This window comes from Ictidomys tridecemlineatus, assembly GCF_052094955.1.
Source record: "Ictidomys tridecemlineatus isolate mIctTri1 chromosome 1 unlocalized genomic scaffold, mIctTri1.hap1 SUPER_1_unloc_3, whole genome shotgun sequence".
NCBI lineage: Eukaryota > Metazoa > Chordata > Mammalia > Rodentia > Sciuridae > Ictidomys > Ictidomys tridecemlineatus.
In genome coordinates this window covers 36,866-52,224 of record NW_027520944.1, presented here as the reverse complement: position 1 = coordinate 52,224, position 15,359 = coordinate 36,866, and the positions used below count along the sequence as shown (strand labels likewise).

The 15,359-nt window shown below is 42.8% G+C and overlaps 2 protein-coding genes across 2 annotated transcripts in view; one reads left to right on the top strand and one right to left on the bottom strand.

Annotated features, from left to right (window-relative positions):
- Window positions 1-1,634: 1,634 nt before the first annotated feature.
- Window positions 1,635-4,977, bottom strand: LOC144372193 (obscurin-like). Its single transcript, XM_078035571.1, has 5 exons — window positions 4,734-4,977; window positions 3,534-3,656; window positions 2,429-2,655; window positions 2,199-2,278; window positions 1,635-1,812 (listed from the first exon to the last, which is right to left on the bottom strand). The coding sequence occupies exons 1-5, from the start codon at window positions 4,975-4,977 to the stop codon at window positions 1,635-1,637; spliced, it is 852 nt and encodes a 283-aa protein (XP_077891697.1).
- A 184-nt stretch (window positions 4,978-5,161) lies between these two features.
- Window positions 5,162-15,359, top strand: part of LOC144372199 (uncharacterized) — a gene marked incomplete at its 3' end in the record, with an annotated part of 44,168 nt that continues 33,970 nt past the window's right edge. The window contains exon 1 of the mRNA XM_078035589.1: window positions 5,162-5,562. The remainder of the gene's footprint in view (window positions 5,563-15,359) is intronic.

Here is a 15,359-nt window from a genome sequence, read left to right as displayed (position 1 = left end):
AAACAGATGTGCATGCATACGTGCGTGTGTATGTGTGTGCGTACGCACGCATTCAGAGACGCACTGCGAACTACTTCTGTGCAGTGGGTTTCCTGAGGCCTAGAAGTTGGACATTCAGGGCTGGGACAGGACAGGGCTTCCCACCTTGAGCAGAGCCTGGTACTTCTGCACCTGCCCCACCAACTGCTCCAGGTAGTGCTGCAGTGGGGGTGGGGTGGCTGCGAGGGGTCCCCAGCGGACAGCATCTCCTCAGTGCATTTCTGTAGGCACCACAGGGCGGGTTTCGGGCAAGAAAGCACAGCCCCAGTTAGGGCATCCTGACAGTAGAGGACATCCCAGGGACACTCTCACACCTGGCCCTGAACCTGGACAATGGCTGTGTTACCATCTAGCCGGAGGCATGCACAGAACTTGGGCAGTGAGGTGGCTAGCCCAGGAGCACAGAGCTACAAGGCTCAAGGGGCCCTGGGGACTGTGGGGGAAGAGATCAGGAAATATGAACTAAGGCCATGAGCACAGGACAAGGGCTAAGCCTCAGGGGACTTTCAGGTCAGTGAGTTTTCTGGTGGGAGTCAAGGCCAGCACTAGGCCTGGGAGCAGCCAGGGAGAGGCCTGGTGGCCAACGCCATGGAGCCAGGCACGGGCACCTTGTAGAACTCCTGGACGGGCGTGCTGACAACCACGGACTCTGCCTGCACACGGCCCACCAGGAACTCCAGGTACTTCTCAAAGGCTTCCTGGCTCTTGATGAAGCACATGGCCACATTGTCATCTGTGTCACAGTGCTGCAGGTCTCCTGCAGGAAGCTGCCACAGAGAGGGACAGGGTCAGGGACAGGGTCAGGCACAGCTCACAGCCCAGTCCTGAGCCCTCTCCTTGAGAGGTTATGGTTCTTGCCCAGGAGTGGGTTCTGGGCCTGTGAGATTGAGTATACTAAGCTGGGTGTGCAGACACGTGGGCACGTACAGAAGTGCATGGGTATGTACACTTGCTCACGAGTGTGCAGATGTGTAGTATGTGAGCATGTATATGTGGGTACATGCATGTACATGTGCACGTGTGTGGGTGCATGTGTGCATGCATGTGACTGTGCATGTGTGTATAATATGTGTGCATGTGTTTGCCTGAATGTGTCTGTGGATGTGCACATGGCACACACATGCACTCAAATGCTTGTGTGAGTGTGCAAGAGTGCACGTGCATGGAGATCAGCATGCATGTGAGTGCACATATCTATGTGTATCCAGCATGTATGCACATTTTTGTACAGGATTCACATATGTATGTGTGCACACATGTACACTATGTGCACACGCATATCAAGCACATGTGCATGAACAGTGCATGAACAGGCATGAACAGGCTGGGTGCCTGAGCATATGTGGTGTGCACATGGGACTTCCCGTGTGCCTGTGTACATTCATGTGCATGCACATGGGCCTGTGTGAGTGCTCATGGGTGGCAGGTATTCTGCAGCCTTCAACCCATATGGCGAGCGTCTGTCACTGGGGCATCACACAAGTGGGATGTGCCCATGGGTAAATCGAGTTCCTACCCTAGCTGCTGAGTGTCACCCTCCACGAGGCCTGACCCACAGCTGTGCGTGCACCTCACATGCATGTGTGTGGCCTTGCCTACCTGCTGTGGAAGCGACTGATGTCCTGCACATTGCGAAAAATGACTGCCTTCTGGCTGGCCACGGCTGCTGGTGCTCGGGGAGCATGGTCCAGTTGCTGTATGTAGTGGCTTTGGAGGAAATGAAGCTCACCCACGAAGGTCTGCTCTGAGCTCAGCAGCTCCTGGATGACAGAGCTGGTGGAAGATTGACATCAGGGGGTGCCCAGCAGCTGCCCTGCTCCCACTGTCCCTAGTCTCCACATGGGGACTAGGGACACATGGAGAGCTTGCTCCCTTGCACTGCAGTTAAACGGGGTTCCTGTGATCAGGAGCCTGTCACCCAGCTTCAGAAAGTGGGTAGGTGGTGGAGCAAGGGCACCACCTCTTCCCCAGGAAGCCCTCCCGCATGAGGCTCTGGGAGGGCACAGCTGCAGCAACCAGGGGCAGGACCGTGACCTAAGGAGGCTCACACAGCTTCAGCAAGCACAGGTCCCCCATGAAGAAGCAGGGCAGAACGCCAGCTGGCCCTTGAGGCCCAGCAGCCAGCTGTGGCTGCACCCTCAACCTTCCCCAACGCATACCTCAGCCTGGTCTTGTACTCATCCTCGGACACGGCCTCGGGGAATTCGGGGGCCTCACTGGGCCCCCACTCAGGAGACAGCTGTTGAGAAACAGGAGTTTGTCCCAGGGCACCAGTTTATTCCACCTTCTCTGTGGCCACCGGGCTCCTGTCCCTTACTTCCAGGGTTCTCTGGCGAAGGGCCAGGATCCCAGGGCCTTGGCACCCTCCCCCAGCTCCGGACTACCATACCTTGAGCCTCTTGTCCAGGTAGGCTGGTGACACCCAGCCTTGCCTGGAGGGGCTCGACTTGGTGGGCTTGGTGCGCACAAGCCAGCGCAGCGGGTGGGCTGAGTCCAAGATCTCCACATACTGGCCTTCCCGCAGTGTGATGGCATCCTGCTCGGCCCCTAGGGGTAGGTAGTCGGCCGTGGCCATGTAGATATCAAAGATCTGATAAAGAGAAATGGGCCTAAGTCCTGGGGCCAGAGGGGTGAGGCCTGCCAAGGCCCCCCATGGCCCCCCACCTCTGAGGAGGGAGAGGTTCTCCTAACCCCCTAAAACCCCCAAGAGCACAGAGGCAAGGGTGCTGAGTCCAGGGGCCGAGGAGGTACCCAGTCCAGGGCCACAGGGCAGGAGCCCCCAGGTCACTCTGCACAGATGCCAGTGAGAGGGCTGGCTCCTGCCCACGTGGATGGGCGCCTAGACTGTAGTTGCTCACAATGCCTTGCTGCCCACTGCCCCCTGCAACCCAAGAGGTGGTGGGCTCTGGAGGCAAAGGTGCACTCTCCACAGATGGCAGTGAGAGTGACATCAGAGGTAGTGCTCTGCAGGAACCCACGTGCAGAGACCCTGCCCTCTGCTCCAACCTCTGGTGTCCCTTGGTGTCTCTGGGGGTGATGCCCCTCCCTTGGTAGCACCAGGCCCTTGAAGCCCCCCATCGTCTCTTCAGCAGGTCAGGCCCCAAGCCCTGTTCGCAAGGGTCCCAGCCCACCCACCTCTCCTCGGGAGGCCCCATCCTCTGACTCCGAGGATGACTCCTAGACGCTGGAGGAGGGCCGCGACCGGCCATGCCGGGGGGAGGCTGACTCCTAGACGCTGGAGGAGGGCCGCGACCGGCCATGCCGGGGGGAGGCGGATGGAGTCTTGGACTCCTCATCACTGTCACCTCCAGGCACCTGCAGCTTGGCTGGGCGAACACAAGGGTTGTGATTTCCCTGGAAGGCTGTCCCCCTACTGCCTACCACCCAGCCAGTCTCCAGGGCTCCCAGGCACAGAGTCCTAGCTAGGCCCCATGCGAGGACACAGGGTCCCAGCCTCCCCTGGGGACCCTGGATGCCCATCCTGGCCCCCTCACCCTGTGTGATCTTGGCCGACACCATCTTAGTGATCTGGGAGGTGAGCTTCTGTAGGAATTCCTCTGTGCCCACCTCAGCGAGGGACAGGTGGCCATGGGCCTCCTCAGCCACCAGGGCCTCCCCTGGGGGAACAAACACAACACTGTGGGGTCATGCTTCCCCCAAAAGTTCACTGCAATTTTCCTAGGGGCTGATGGTGAGCAGGAGACCAGGCCCTGGCAGGAAGACCATGAGGTGGTGCCAGCAGGAAGAGACCAGTGAGGTCAGCAGGATGCAGAGCCTGTGACCAGGGATGAGAATGAAGGGAGCGGGTCTGGACAGAAGAGGCAGCGAGTGGCCAGAGAACGGCAAGCACAGCTAAGGGGCAGCAGGTGGCAGGCAGGGCTGCAGGCAGATGGTGAGGGAGCTGAGGACAGGGCTGGGCAGGGTCCAGCCTGGCATCAGGCTTGAGGCGGGGTTGGGACTGTGGGGGCCAAGGTGACTTTGTGGCTCTTCTTAACATAGCCCACTGCGCATGGGCCCCCTGACCAAAGAGGTCAGAAACAGCTCTGACTCCAACCAGAGCTGGGAGCTGGCCATGAGGGGCTGCCCTTTGAACCTCCCCTGCACCCAACCCGGGCATACCTTTCCTCTGCCCAGCAGACTCTAACATCTGTGCTGAGATGACTTGGGTGGTCCTGAGGGGAGGAGGGGTGTCCTGCAAGCCCAGCTTGGACCCCACCACTCTGTTCCCCACAGAGGGGGGCTAGGGGCCAGAACACCACAATCAGGGGCTCCACACCAGAAGGGGCCCATAAAAACTTCATTTTATAGTGTGGAGAAGCTGCACGGGGAAGGGGGTGGCCACCCACAGGGCTACACCACCCTAGCCCACTAGTAAGACCCACGCACTCACCGACGCACGCAGGCAAGGACGCACACACGCATGGACTCATGCTTGCATGGACTCACGCTTGCATGGACGCATGCACGCAAGCACGCACGCACGCAAGCACGCACGCACAATGCACGCACGCACGCACAATGCACGCACGCACGCACAATGTACGCACGCATGCACGCACAATGTACGCACGCACGCACGCACGCACGCACGCACGACGCACTGCGAAGTACTTCTGTGCAGTGGGTTTCCTGAGGCCTAGAAGTTTCAGGCAGACGGTGGAGAAGCACGTGTCTTCATGGAGCTGAGGACTTACCTTCCGAAGGCTGCCTGGCCTGCTCTGCTCCTGGCCAAGAAGCTTTGTCGCCCTCTGGGATGAAGTCCCTTCCGGCGTTCCAGTTTGCGGTTCCTGGTGAGGATGTGAGGCTTCCCACAAAGGCAGCCTGGCGCTCACCACTGTGCTCCTGTTGGACATTGTGGATCCCAGTGGAGAGCCTCAGGTAGGGAGGGCACCAGTGTGTCCAGCAGTTTGTCGGGTGCAACACTGGATGGAGGGGCATCATGGGACCAGAGCTGGGTAAGTAATGCATGGGGAAGAGGCAAAGTGTGTCTCTCTCCCTGTAAGGAGGTTCATGGATGCGCCGACCCTGCTGAGTCCTGTTTGGGATAGGAAGCTTGCTGGATAGTTCTTAGGGAACCAGGAGCAGGGTGGGGTAGGAGGTGGGAGGGGTAGGAGGTGGATGAGGTAGGAGCTTCGTGGGGTAGGAGCTGGGTGGGATAGTGCAGGGGAGGGGATGCCCTGTTCTGTCCCTAAGAGGCAGTGACTGAAAGGGTGACCATGCTGAGGCTTGTGGGGGAAGGGTCCTGGCTGGAGATCTTAAGGGACCTGAGCTGGGTGGGGTAGTGTCTGGGGAGGAGGCGCACTGTGCCTGTTGCCAATAGGCATTATTTGGTAACATTCCTGGGCAAAGCCCCACCCTCAACACACAGGCGAGTGCATGAAGCACACAAGCTTGGGCAGGCATATTGCAAACTGTTTCTGTGTTCTGAGTTTCCAGGCATCCAGAAGTGGCCAGTAGACAGTGGAGAAGCATGTTCCTCAAGTACCTGAGATCCTTCCTGCTGAACCTGGGAGCAGAGCCTAGGTAGGGAGACTTCCAGTGTCCTCAGCAATGTGTGGTGTATGGCCCTGGCTGGAGAGGTTTTGGGGGACCAGACTGGATGGGGTAGGTGCTAGGTGTGGTAGTGTGTGAGGAGGGGGCACGCTGTTTCTATAAAGTGGTGCCTGGAGAGGAAGCTCATGCTGAGGCCTTTGGGGGCACCGCCCTGGCTGAAGAGGCTTCAGGGGAACAGAGCTGGGTGAGGTAGTTGGTGGGGAGGGGGCACACTGTGTTTTTACCTATGAGGAGATGCCTGGAGGGGGCGCTCTTGCTGAGGCCTGTGGAAACAAGGCCCTCACTGGAGAGGTGTTAGGGCACCAGGAACTGGTGGCCCTGAGTGGAGAGGTTTTAGAGGACCAGAGCTGGGTGGTGATGGAGTTCGGTGGGTAATGTGTGGTGATGGGGCACACTGTGCCTTTCTCTGGGAGGCAGTTACTTGAGGGGATGCCTGGGGGGTGGGGGCGCAGCCCTGGCTGCAGAGGCATTGGGGACTGGAGCTGGATGAGTTAGAGCTGGGTGGGGTAGTGTGTGTGGAGGGGACATGCTGTGCTGGCCCCTCTGAGGTGGTTCCTTGAGAGGGGCCTCTTTCTGAGGCCTGTGGGGGTTGGACCCTTGCAGGAGAGGTGTCCTGGGGCCAGAGGCTAGGTGGGGTAGTTTGTGGGGAGGGGGCACTCAGTGCCTGTGGCTGCAAGGTGATGACTGGAGCAGACACATGGTGTGAGGCCTCTGGCTGGAGAGGTGCAGAGGGACTGGCAGCTACGTGGGGTAGTGGGTGCCTGCTGAGAGGGAGTGCCTAGAGGGGGCACTAGTGCTAAGGCCTGTTGAGGTGGGGAAGTGGGGCATAGGAGTTAGTGCGCTGTTCCTGGGTGCTCTTGGCAGGAGCTGAGTGGGTGTGGCAGAGGTTGCAGGGGAGTGGGGCAGAGGCACTTGGGTGCTGTTCCTGGGTGCTCCTGGAGGCAGCTGAGTTTGTGTGGTGGAGGTTTTAGGGCTGTTACCTGGCTTCAGTATTGGGACCTTGTTGGGGGAGTAAGTGTGAAGGGAAACTTTGGTTGGGGGCTGGCCTGAATGGGAGGATGTTAAAGAGAGAAAGCGGAACACCTGGTTTAATTTGAGTACACATGTATCATTTTAAAAGCTGTGCGTACATGTATGATTTTAAAAGCTGTGTTCTCAACTTTATCTGCCAGTGTTTTCTTTTGTTTGTCCCCCCCCCAAAAGAGTTAATTGCAAGTTTATAGTATAAGTCCATTCTCTACATTCTGTACATATAATTTATGTGTTTTTCTTGTACCTTATATTTTATTACAATTAGGTGATTTGTAATGATTCATTGTTTATATATCAATGACTTTCACATTTTAAATCAATCATTTTTATGGAAACCATTTTTGTAAGTCCTCATTTACTTTGCTTTTTGGTTCCCTATTTCCCAGTAAGTACAATTACTCATCCATTGGCATTTCCCTTTTTGCTGTGCAAAGGGTATATTCATTCTGAAATACTTTGATGTGTATTTTGTCCAGTGTGTGTTACTCAAGCTTCATGGAAATTTAATTATCAGTTGTTTTTGTCTTAAAATGGGAGATAAAGAGTAGTTGAAATGGTCAGGTTTTTAAGGCATTTGTCTTCTGGTGACATTTTGCTCTGTTGAGACATGCATTTTGTAAGTACATGTCTTTATAATAGCACACATATTTCATGTCAATATTTTTGTTCATAGAACCAGTTTTAGTAAAAAAAAGGTTTTCTATTTTTTCACTTCATCATTCGATATGTTTGAGCCTCTGTTCATGTTCTATAGGTGGGAATTTATTATGATCACCATCTGATAAAAGAGGCTGGTAGCAAAGTTAGGGTTAATTTTTATTTTTACCACAAGTTCATTTGTCATAACGAGGTTTTACTTAGGGGTTTCACAAGTTAGCATCAAAGTAGGCAATTAAGAATATTAACATTAACCAGCACTATTATAATTAATTCTTTTTTACTTTTGGGATTTCACAGTGGGATTGAGAATATATGAGGAGTATCATTTCTTAGAAGTATTTTATGTGTGGCAGATGCAACCAAGCTTACATATTTCCATTAAAATATGTAGCCCTGAATTCCTGGGCTGGGGTTGTGGCTACACCTCAACATATACGTGTGTGTGTGTGTGTGTGTGTGTGTGTGTGTGTGTGTGTGTATGCTTTGACATCCTGTCACTTTTGATTTTCAATTATGTAGAATACCTTTCTGAGTGTTGATTATATTTGTATAAGTTCATTTCATAGTTTTTGCTATTTAGAATACCTCAAAATGCAAATGAGGGCTCTCATGAGGAAACTAAATGTGTAAATTTTGGTTTCCCATAGCAGTTCTGTGACGTATCCCAGGGCCTCCAAGCCCCGGCTAGTGGTTTGGTTTAGAATGATGATGGTATAAATGGAGAAAAGGGATGCATACTTGAATCTTTTATTTGTTCATATGAGCTATAATTGAGAATAAAATGTATTTTGACATACATAAATGGAGTGTATCTTCTCATTCTTTTGGTTGTACATGATGTAGATTCACATGGTCATGTAATAATATATGTATATAGGTTAATAATGTCTAATTCATTCCACTATTCTTCCTACCCTCTTACCCTCCTCCACTCCCTTCACTCCCCTCTGCCTTATCCAAATCACCTGTATTCTTCCCTAGAGGGCATCCTCCTATCTCAAGTCTCTAAACTCATGGACATTACAGGTGTGCACCACAGTGCCTGGCTTTTCTTCTCATTTATTCTGAGGTCCCAGGCAATATTTCTTCTCTCAAAGATTTATATTGTTTAACACCTCATAAGTACATATTAGTATGTACAATGTAATTACTTTGATTCCTGGGTAATATCTATCTCAACTTTTATCATTTTTTATTGTAAATATATTTTAAATATCCTCCTTTCTATCTAGTTTCAGTTATTCAATGCTGTATTCACCCGCCTCTGCCATAGGACACAAGAACTTACTCATCCTAACTGTAATGGTGTTCTGGTTGACCAATCTCTCTCCATCCTCCCACCCTCTACACTCTTCCCAGCTTCTGGTAACAACTATTCTCTCAACATCTATGAGATTGACTTTTGTAGAATTCACATATAAGTGGAATCAGGTAATATTTGTTTTTCTGTGCCTGGATTAATTTATTTAACTTAATGTCCTCTATGTTTATCTCTGTTGTTGCATATGACAGGACTTCTTTTAATTTTGTGGTCAAATAATATTTCTTTGTATATATCACATTTTCTTTATCCATTTGTCAGTTTATGGGCACATCTCTTGTTTTCATTTCCTGGCTATTATGAACAGTGCTGCAATCTGTAGGCTAGTGCAGGTGTTTCTTTGCCATGCTCATTTCATTCTTTTTTGTATTCATTCCCAATAGTGGAATTTCAATATTATGTGGTAGCTCTATTTTTAGTTTTTGATGGACTCTCCATACTTTCTTCAATAATAACTGAACTAACTACATTCCAACCATCACACTCTTCAAAAATGGTTTTTGTGTCTTGCCTACCACATTTATCCCAATATTTCCCTAATATTATGGCTTTCCAAGTATGAAAATATCTACCTAGCCAAACCATTATCTCACTGTCCTCAATACTGTCATGTAAATAAAAAGTTTTTACAACTGTTTCTCAAACACACAATGACAGTTTCTGTCTGGAACTTTACTAGATTTTTATGCAACAATATCTTTGTCTTTCTCAATAATTTACATAGTTTATTCCAGTATACTTAATTTTAAGTATTTACTGTGTTATTATAAAATTGATTTGTAATTTTTACTTTACCATATTTGTTAATAGTACCTCAATTTTACCTTTGTATCCCAAGGGATTGAATCTAGGGCCTTGTGCATGTGAGGAAAGCACCCTACCAACTGAGCTATATCCCCAGCCACAGACTCTATTATAAAAATGGAGAATTTCATAGATACCATTGAATTTATGTATTGAGATGCAAGAATAAATAAAATGGCCACATGAGTCATGAATAAAGAATAATTTGAGATTATTCAAAAATAATATCAATAATGATGATATAAATTAAGATTTACTAATAATTAAAATGTCTATTTTTCTAACACTTAAGACAAATAATCAACCTAGTCAGCAAGAAAATGAGCACATGCATTATTATCTAGGCAGTATATATATCCATGTAAGGTCTAAAAATACTTGGCTTTTATTTGGTGCTAAAGTTAAGAAAAGTCACACATCACTATTGCTGCATTATTTAAATAAAATTCTTTTTGTTAATCTTTTCTTTTTTGCTGGCATTGTAAGGATTTCTAGTAGACATAATGTATTAATTTATTGAGGTATTCTGCTTAACTTGCATCACAGACTCCTCAAGATTTACATTTAATATGTAAAAAAAAATTTTGACATGCATAATCTATTTTTATTTCATCAACACTTTTTCTTAAGTTATGTATTTATGAACCACATAAACAAAAATATTCTACAAAGGTAATAACAAAATGAGGAGAAGTAAAACAATTCCATTAAACATATAATAATAATCTATGTTCACCATTGAGCATCAAATTTTTAAATTATCATATCTTGGCATTTTTCCCTTTGTTTCCTAACACAAATTATATTATTCAATACATCTTATACAAAAACCCTTTATTTCTTATTAATAATGTTTTCCAGCTAAAGCAGAATTTTCTGAATATTTCTCTGTGTGTGTGTATGTTTGTGTGCATAAACGTGTATGACTGTGTGTGTGTGTGTGTGTGTGTGTGTGTGTGTGTGTGTAGAGAGAGAGAGGGGAGAGAGAAGGACAGAAAGACTTTTTATGTTAGGTAAATATATTTGTATTTGTATGGAAACTCTGGTATAATTTTGCTATAAAATTTGAACTTAAGAATGAAGTATCTAATATAAATAGTTTATAAACAGAAAAATGAAATATCTGATAATAAACAGAAAAATGAAATTGAAAAAGTATTATCTGCTGGTACATTCTTTATTTTGTAATTGATCTTTTAATATTAGATATTGATCAGATAATATCAGTACACAGTGAGACTAAGTATTTGGGAAGATCATCAATATTAAATGCATTTGAGAAGTCCAAAATAGCAGCTATGTTTCCACTTTGTTTTTCTTTTATTAGTTTTATCTTAGTTTTTTTCACTGTAGGCAAAGTATAAACTATCACCACCTCCTTTTCTCATATACTATAGCTACCTAAATAAATTATTTAGAAAATTTATAATGTATTCTCCAGTATGTTACATGATCTTTAAAGTTTGAGACAAATGTTTTCAACTCTTTGTATGTTTTTTCCATTGTTGCGATTTTTTTTTTCATTTTTATTAGAATACATGTAATGGGAGGTAATATCTCTATATTTCAATGTTGAAAATTTTAAAGGTCTTAATCACAGTACTTGTTGTAATACAGAGTTATATACATACCAGAGAATAATATTAATTTGAAAATATAGGACATAATGACAATTAAACAGGAGGATTGCACGTTCAAGGGCAGCCTCGGCAACTCTGTGAGATCCTTTCTCAAAAATGGTTTCATCTGCTTCACTGAAATAAAATGTTGGGGATCTTGCTCAGTGGTAGTGCATCCCTGGGTTCAATCTCCAGTGTTAGAAAATAAATGAATAAAAATAAATGAAAAAAAGAACCAATTAGTTGATAACAATCTCATGAAATGAATGTGTATTTTATAAGATAACACATTAAAGGTTGTTTTTTTATTTAGGTAGAACAAACAAAAAGATAAAGTTATTTTGTCCTAATCATAATATTTATGACTTATGGGATTTATTTTAATAATTTTAAATTACTGAAAAATTGGTATATTACTTTAGTTATTTATATTTCTTTTTGTTAATAACTAGTTGTCAGCTAGTTATATCTAGTGTATAGTGGGCATGGTTTGGCCACCATTCTTTGATGATATAAAACATTTAATCATAAATATGGCTTAAGAATCCTAATCTGGAGGCTTACTGAAGCTGGGGTGTGAGTGGCAAATAATGAACTATGAAAATAATAACAAGGACTTTGGAAAATGTTTATTTTTCTCTCTTTCTCTGATTGATATGAGTCTACCTATATGTTTATCCATTTATTTATTAACATGTTTGGAGATTGAAAAGGCAATTTGATATTATTTCTTTTTATATGACAAGGGAGGAAAAAGTCACCTTGTCCTCCAGAAAGGACTCCAAGATGGGTGTTCTATCATGACAAGTCATCAAAATTTGAACCATTTGCTATTTGGGAACTGAGGCAATTTACTTTTTTTTTTCTGTTCCTATTTCTCTATCTAAAAGGTAGCAATAAATATAGCAGCTTGTTTATAATTTCCATTAGTTTTAAATAAATGACGTGGAGACAAGCTGCCATGTAGACAGTGCCCAACAAAAATAGCAGCGACTCTTGCCACTGTCATCTATCTTGTGGTCCTTTGTCATCATATCACAACAGTGCTGAAGTATCAGAGAGATTTAATCCCTGACAGTATCACAATTCTCTGTGATCTAAATAGTGACAGCTAATCTTTCTGGGTTTGGTTTGTCATAAATCAGTTGGTGATGAATGGTTCCTTTTCCACACAGATGTTTGAAAAATTTTATGCATTGTTCATACACTGTTGGGTCACATTCTCAGAACACATTCAACTGCAGCTATTTGAAATGTTATTACTAAGAGCCCCTCCCCCAATTGTCTTCATGACATCCCTCTTCTGTAGCTTTTCCTATTATTTTCACTTACATCATAAATTTCTTTCTAAAAATATTCACTCTTGTCACATTACTTCAGATGTACCTTTAGGATAAAAGTACAAACAAAAAAGAAACTAACATAAATATAATGATAATGAATTCTTTTTGATAGTTGATAAACTAAACATATAGAAGTTCTCTAATTTAGTCCTTCCAGTGATTCTTCAATATGGGTGATTGTTTTCCCAATTTTAACTGCTGAAGAGACTGGCAGAAGTAAGATGAATCATGTTTTAGTGGCATCATCTTCTCTTTGTTATTGAGACTTAATGAAGAATCTGTCAGTTTATTTTCTCCTTCTTGCAACTTAGAACTTAACATGTTTTTATGCACTGAAAATAAATACTAAAAATAAAAGAAATTCATGTTGTATATCTTTGTTAAGGGAATAGTATACTAAAAATCCTCAGTATCAGCAGTCAGATATAAGGTAAAAATAAAATTTTAAAAAATATCTGTATCAGTATTTCTGAGAATAATTTGAAAAAGTGATCTAAGGTATTTGAAAAAATGTTACCACACTTCACTGAAATAAATAGCACTGTTATTGTTTTTGAGAAAAAAATAAACACTCAGGATATTTTTAATTAAAAAATAAGTTATAAATTTAAGCTATAAAGGATAATACTTAAATAATTTAAATTTAACAAAAACATTTGTATAGGATGCATAAGTGTGCATCAAATATAACTATTTATAATAGAGATACCTGGAAAATAAAAAGGAGTAGTTCTACAAAATATTTAACTGTATCATTATACTACAGTAAAGCATTATAGTGTGGACACAAGGTAGCAGGTCTATTATATGAGAATAAAAAAGGATAACTACAAAATTTCTAATTTTTTGAAAATAAATCTAATAAATTAATTGTAGAACTTGAAATTTTTATACTATTAACTTCATTTCTAAAAATCTTGCCAGAAGTTACAGAAAAAAACGTGTGACATCTTATGGATGAGTACATGCATTGTAAGTTAAACAGTAGAACACATTGGTGTTCAAGTTCTTACAGGCATGACATTAAGCACCTTGCAGCAGAAGAATAAGCTGTAGATAAATTCTTCTCCATGACATTATCACCTGTTTCTTTAGTAGAACTGCATAAGCATCTCAATAAAGTTCAAGATGAATGCACATTTAATTAAGGATGACAGTAATTTTTATGTAGTTTTTTATCTGCCATCATTAGAAATGTGATTAATATATAATTTTCCTACAATAAATATAACATTAGAATTTCAACTATTTTGCAGAAATATTATTCCAGTCTCATCACAGTGAAAACTCTAGTAAACTTTGTATAATCCTTAAAACATTTTTATAAATATTATGCTAATTCAATATTAATAAGAGATCAGTCTAGTTTATATTTTTCCCTAAAAATGGCATTTTAAAACAAAAGTGCATATTTATACCTACTTCCATCTTATTTTCAGATGTGCATCTATAAGAAAAAGTGGATTTTTGTGAAAAGTAATAAAAAATACTTTTTTGTTAGCTTACAATGTATAATATGCAATTTTCAAAGAACACTGTGAATTATGTACACATTAAATACATATAATCGTATATGTAAATATTTTGGTGTATATATATATATACATACATATATATGTATATATATGTACAATATAAAGCAATGTTTTGATGTTCTAGAACAGAAGTATCTAGGGAGTTCTTTCAGATTTCCTTACACTAAATTCTAAATCGGCAAGCTAAAATGGATGTATTTCTCTCAATACAGCATAAACTAATAGAAATAAAGAAAACTATAATTTCTAAATTAATTTAAAAACTACCTGTTGTGTTACAAAATGGCAAGGTTGGGGCTGGGATTGTGGCTCAGCGGTAGAGCGCTTGCCTAGCATGGGCAGGACTTGGGTTTGATCCTCAGCATCACATAAAAATAAAGGCATTGTGTTGTGTCCATCTACACCTAATAAAATCAATATTTAAAAAAATAGCAAGGTACTAAAATTAGAATTCAAATTCATATCTGTATATATTTTCAAATATTTGAGCTCTTTTCAGTTTTGCACGAGTCCAAAATAACAATGAAAATACCTAAATCCACAGCGTACTAGCTAAAATTTTCACAATCTCTAATTACATACTTATTCTATCCAGATTCCATAGTAACTCTTGGCAATAACTAAAAGTGTTTCTAGTAGTAGTAGTAATAGTAGGTAAATGTTATTTTTTTTAAATCCAAAATTATTTTTTCAATTTGTAATTTCTTTATGGTTTATTTATTATTTCTGCCCATGTGTGGTTAAGAGTTATGTGACAGAGCAGCCCTGAATGAGGCTATGTAAGTTTCCTGGAAGTTACATAACAAAATACTACAAACTGTGTAGCTAACAACAGACATTTATTCTCTCAAAATTCTAGCTGTCAGAATCTGAATTCAAGGTTTGAGCAAGGCTGTGCTCCTTCTGAGACTCTGGATAAAATCCATCTGTTCCTCTTCCTAGCTCTGGTGATAACCATTAATCCTCTTCAATTTTTGTCAGCTTGAAGCTGCCTCACTCCAATCTGCTTCTGTTCTCACAGGTCCCTCTGTGCCCATTATCTTATATATAAGTCCTTCAAGCATATTGTTTAAGGGGCAACATTAATTCCCTCATGTTTACTGCAAGTAATAAAAACATAATGGATTTTACCATCTTAGCCATTATTATAGACTGACAGATTAATTTTGTTCAAATTATAATTTAAAATAAACAACTTATAAGAGTGACAGGCTTATTGCGTATTTTATTTTACAGTCCCAAGCTCTATTAAGTATCCCATTTTGTAATGCCATTTGAACATTCTTAAGTTAGATATGTAAATAGTTGTTTTGTATTAAAATATGCTGGTATTTTAAATCTATAATTTCAGTTAGGAATAAATTTTCTTAAATGATACTTAAAAAAATCAAATAGTAATTCCTTTAAAATAACATCTTAGCCATTTTAAGTGTGTAATAGAGTAATATTAACA

Excerpts from the sequence above, each read along its gene's own strand:
- LOC144372193 (XM_078035571.1), bottom strand. The coding sequence starts at position 4,977 with ATGCCCCTCCATCCAGTGTTGCACCCGACAAACTGCTGGACACACTGG. Across the intron at positions 3,657-4,733 it reads GGCCAGGCAGCCTTCGGAAG|GGGAGGCCCTGGTGGCTGAG; the intron begins GTAAGTCCTCAG and ends TTGTTCCCCCAG. Across the intron at positions 2,656-3,533 it reads GTCGGCCAAGATCACACAGG|GACTTAGGCCCATTTCTCTT; the intron begins GTGAGGGGGCCA and ends CTCTGGCCCCAG.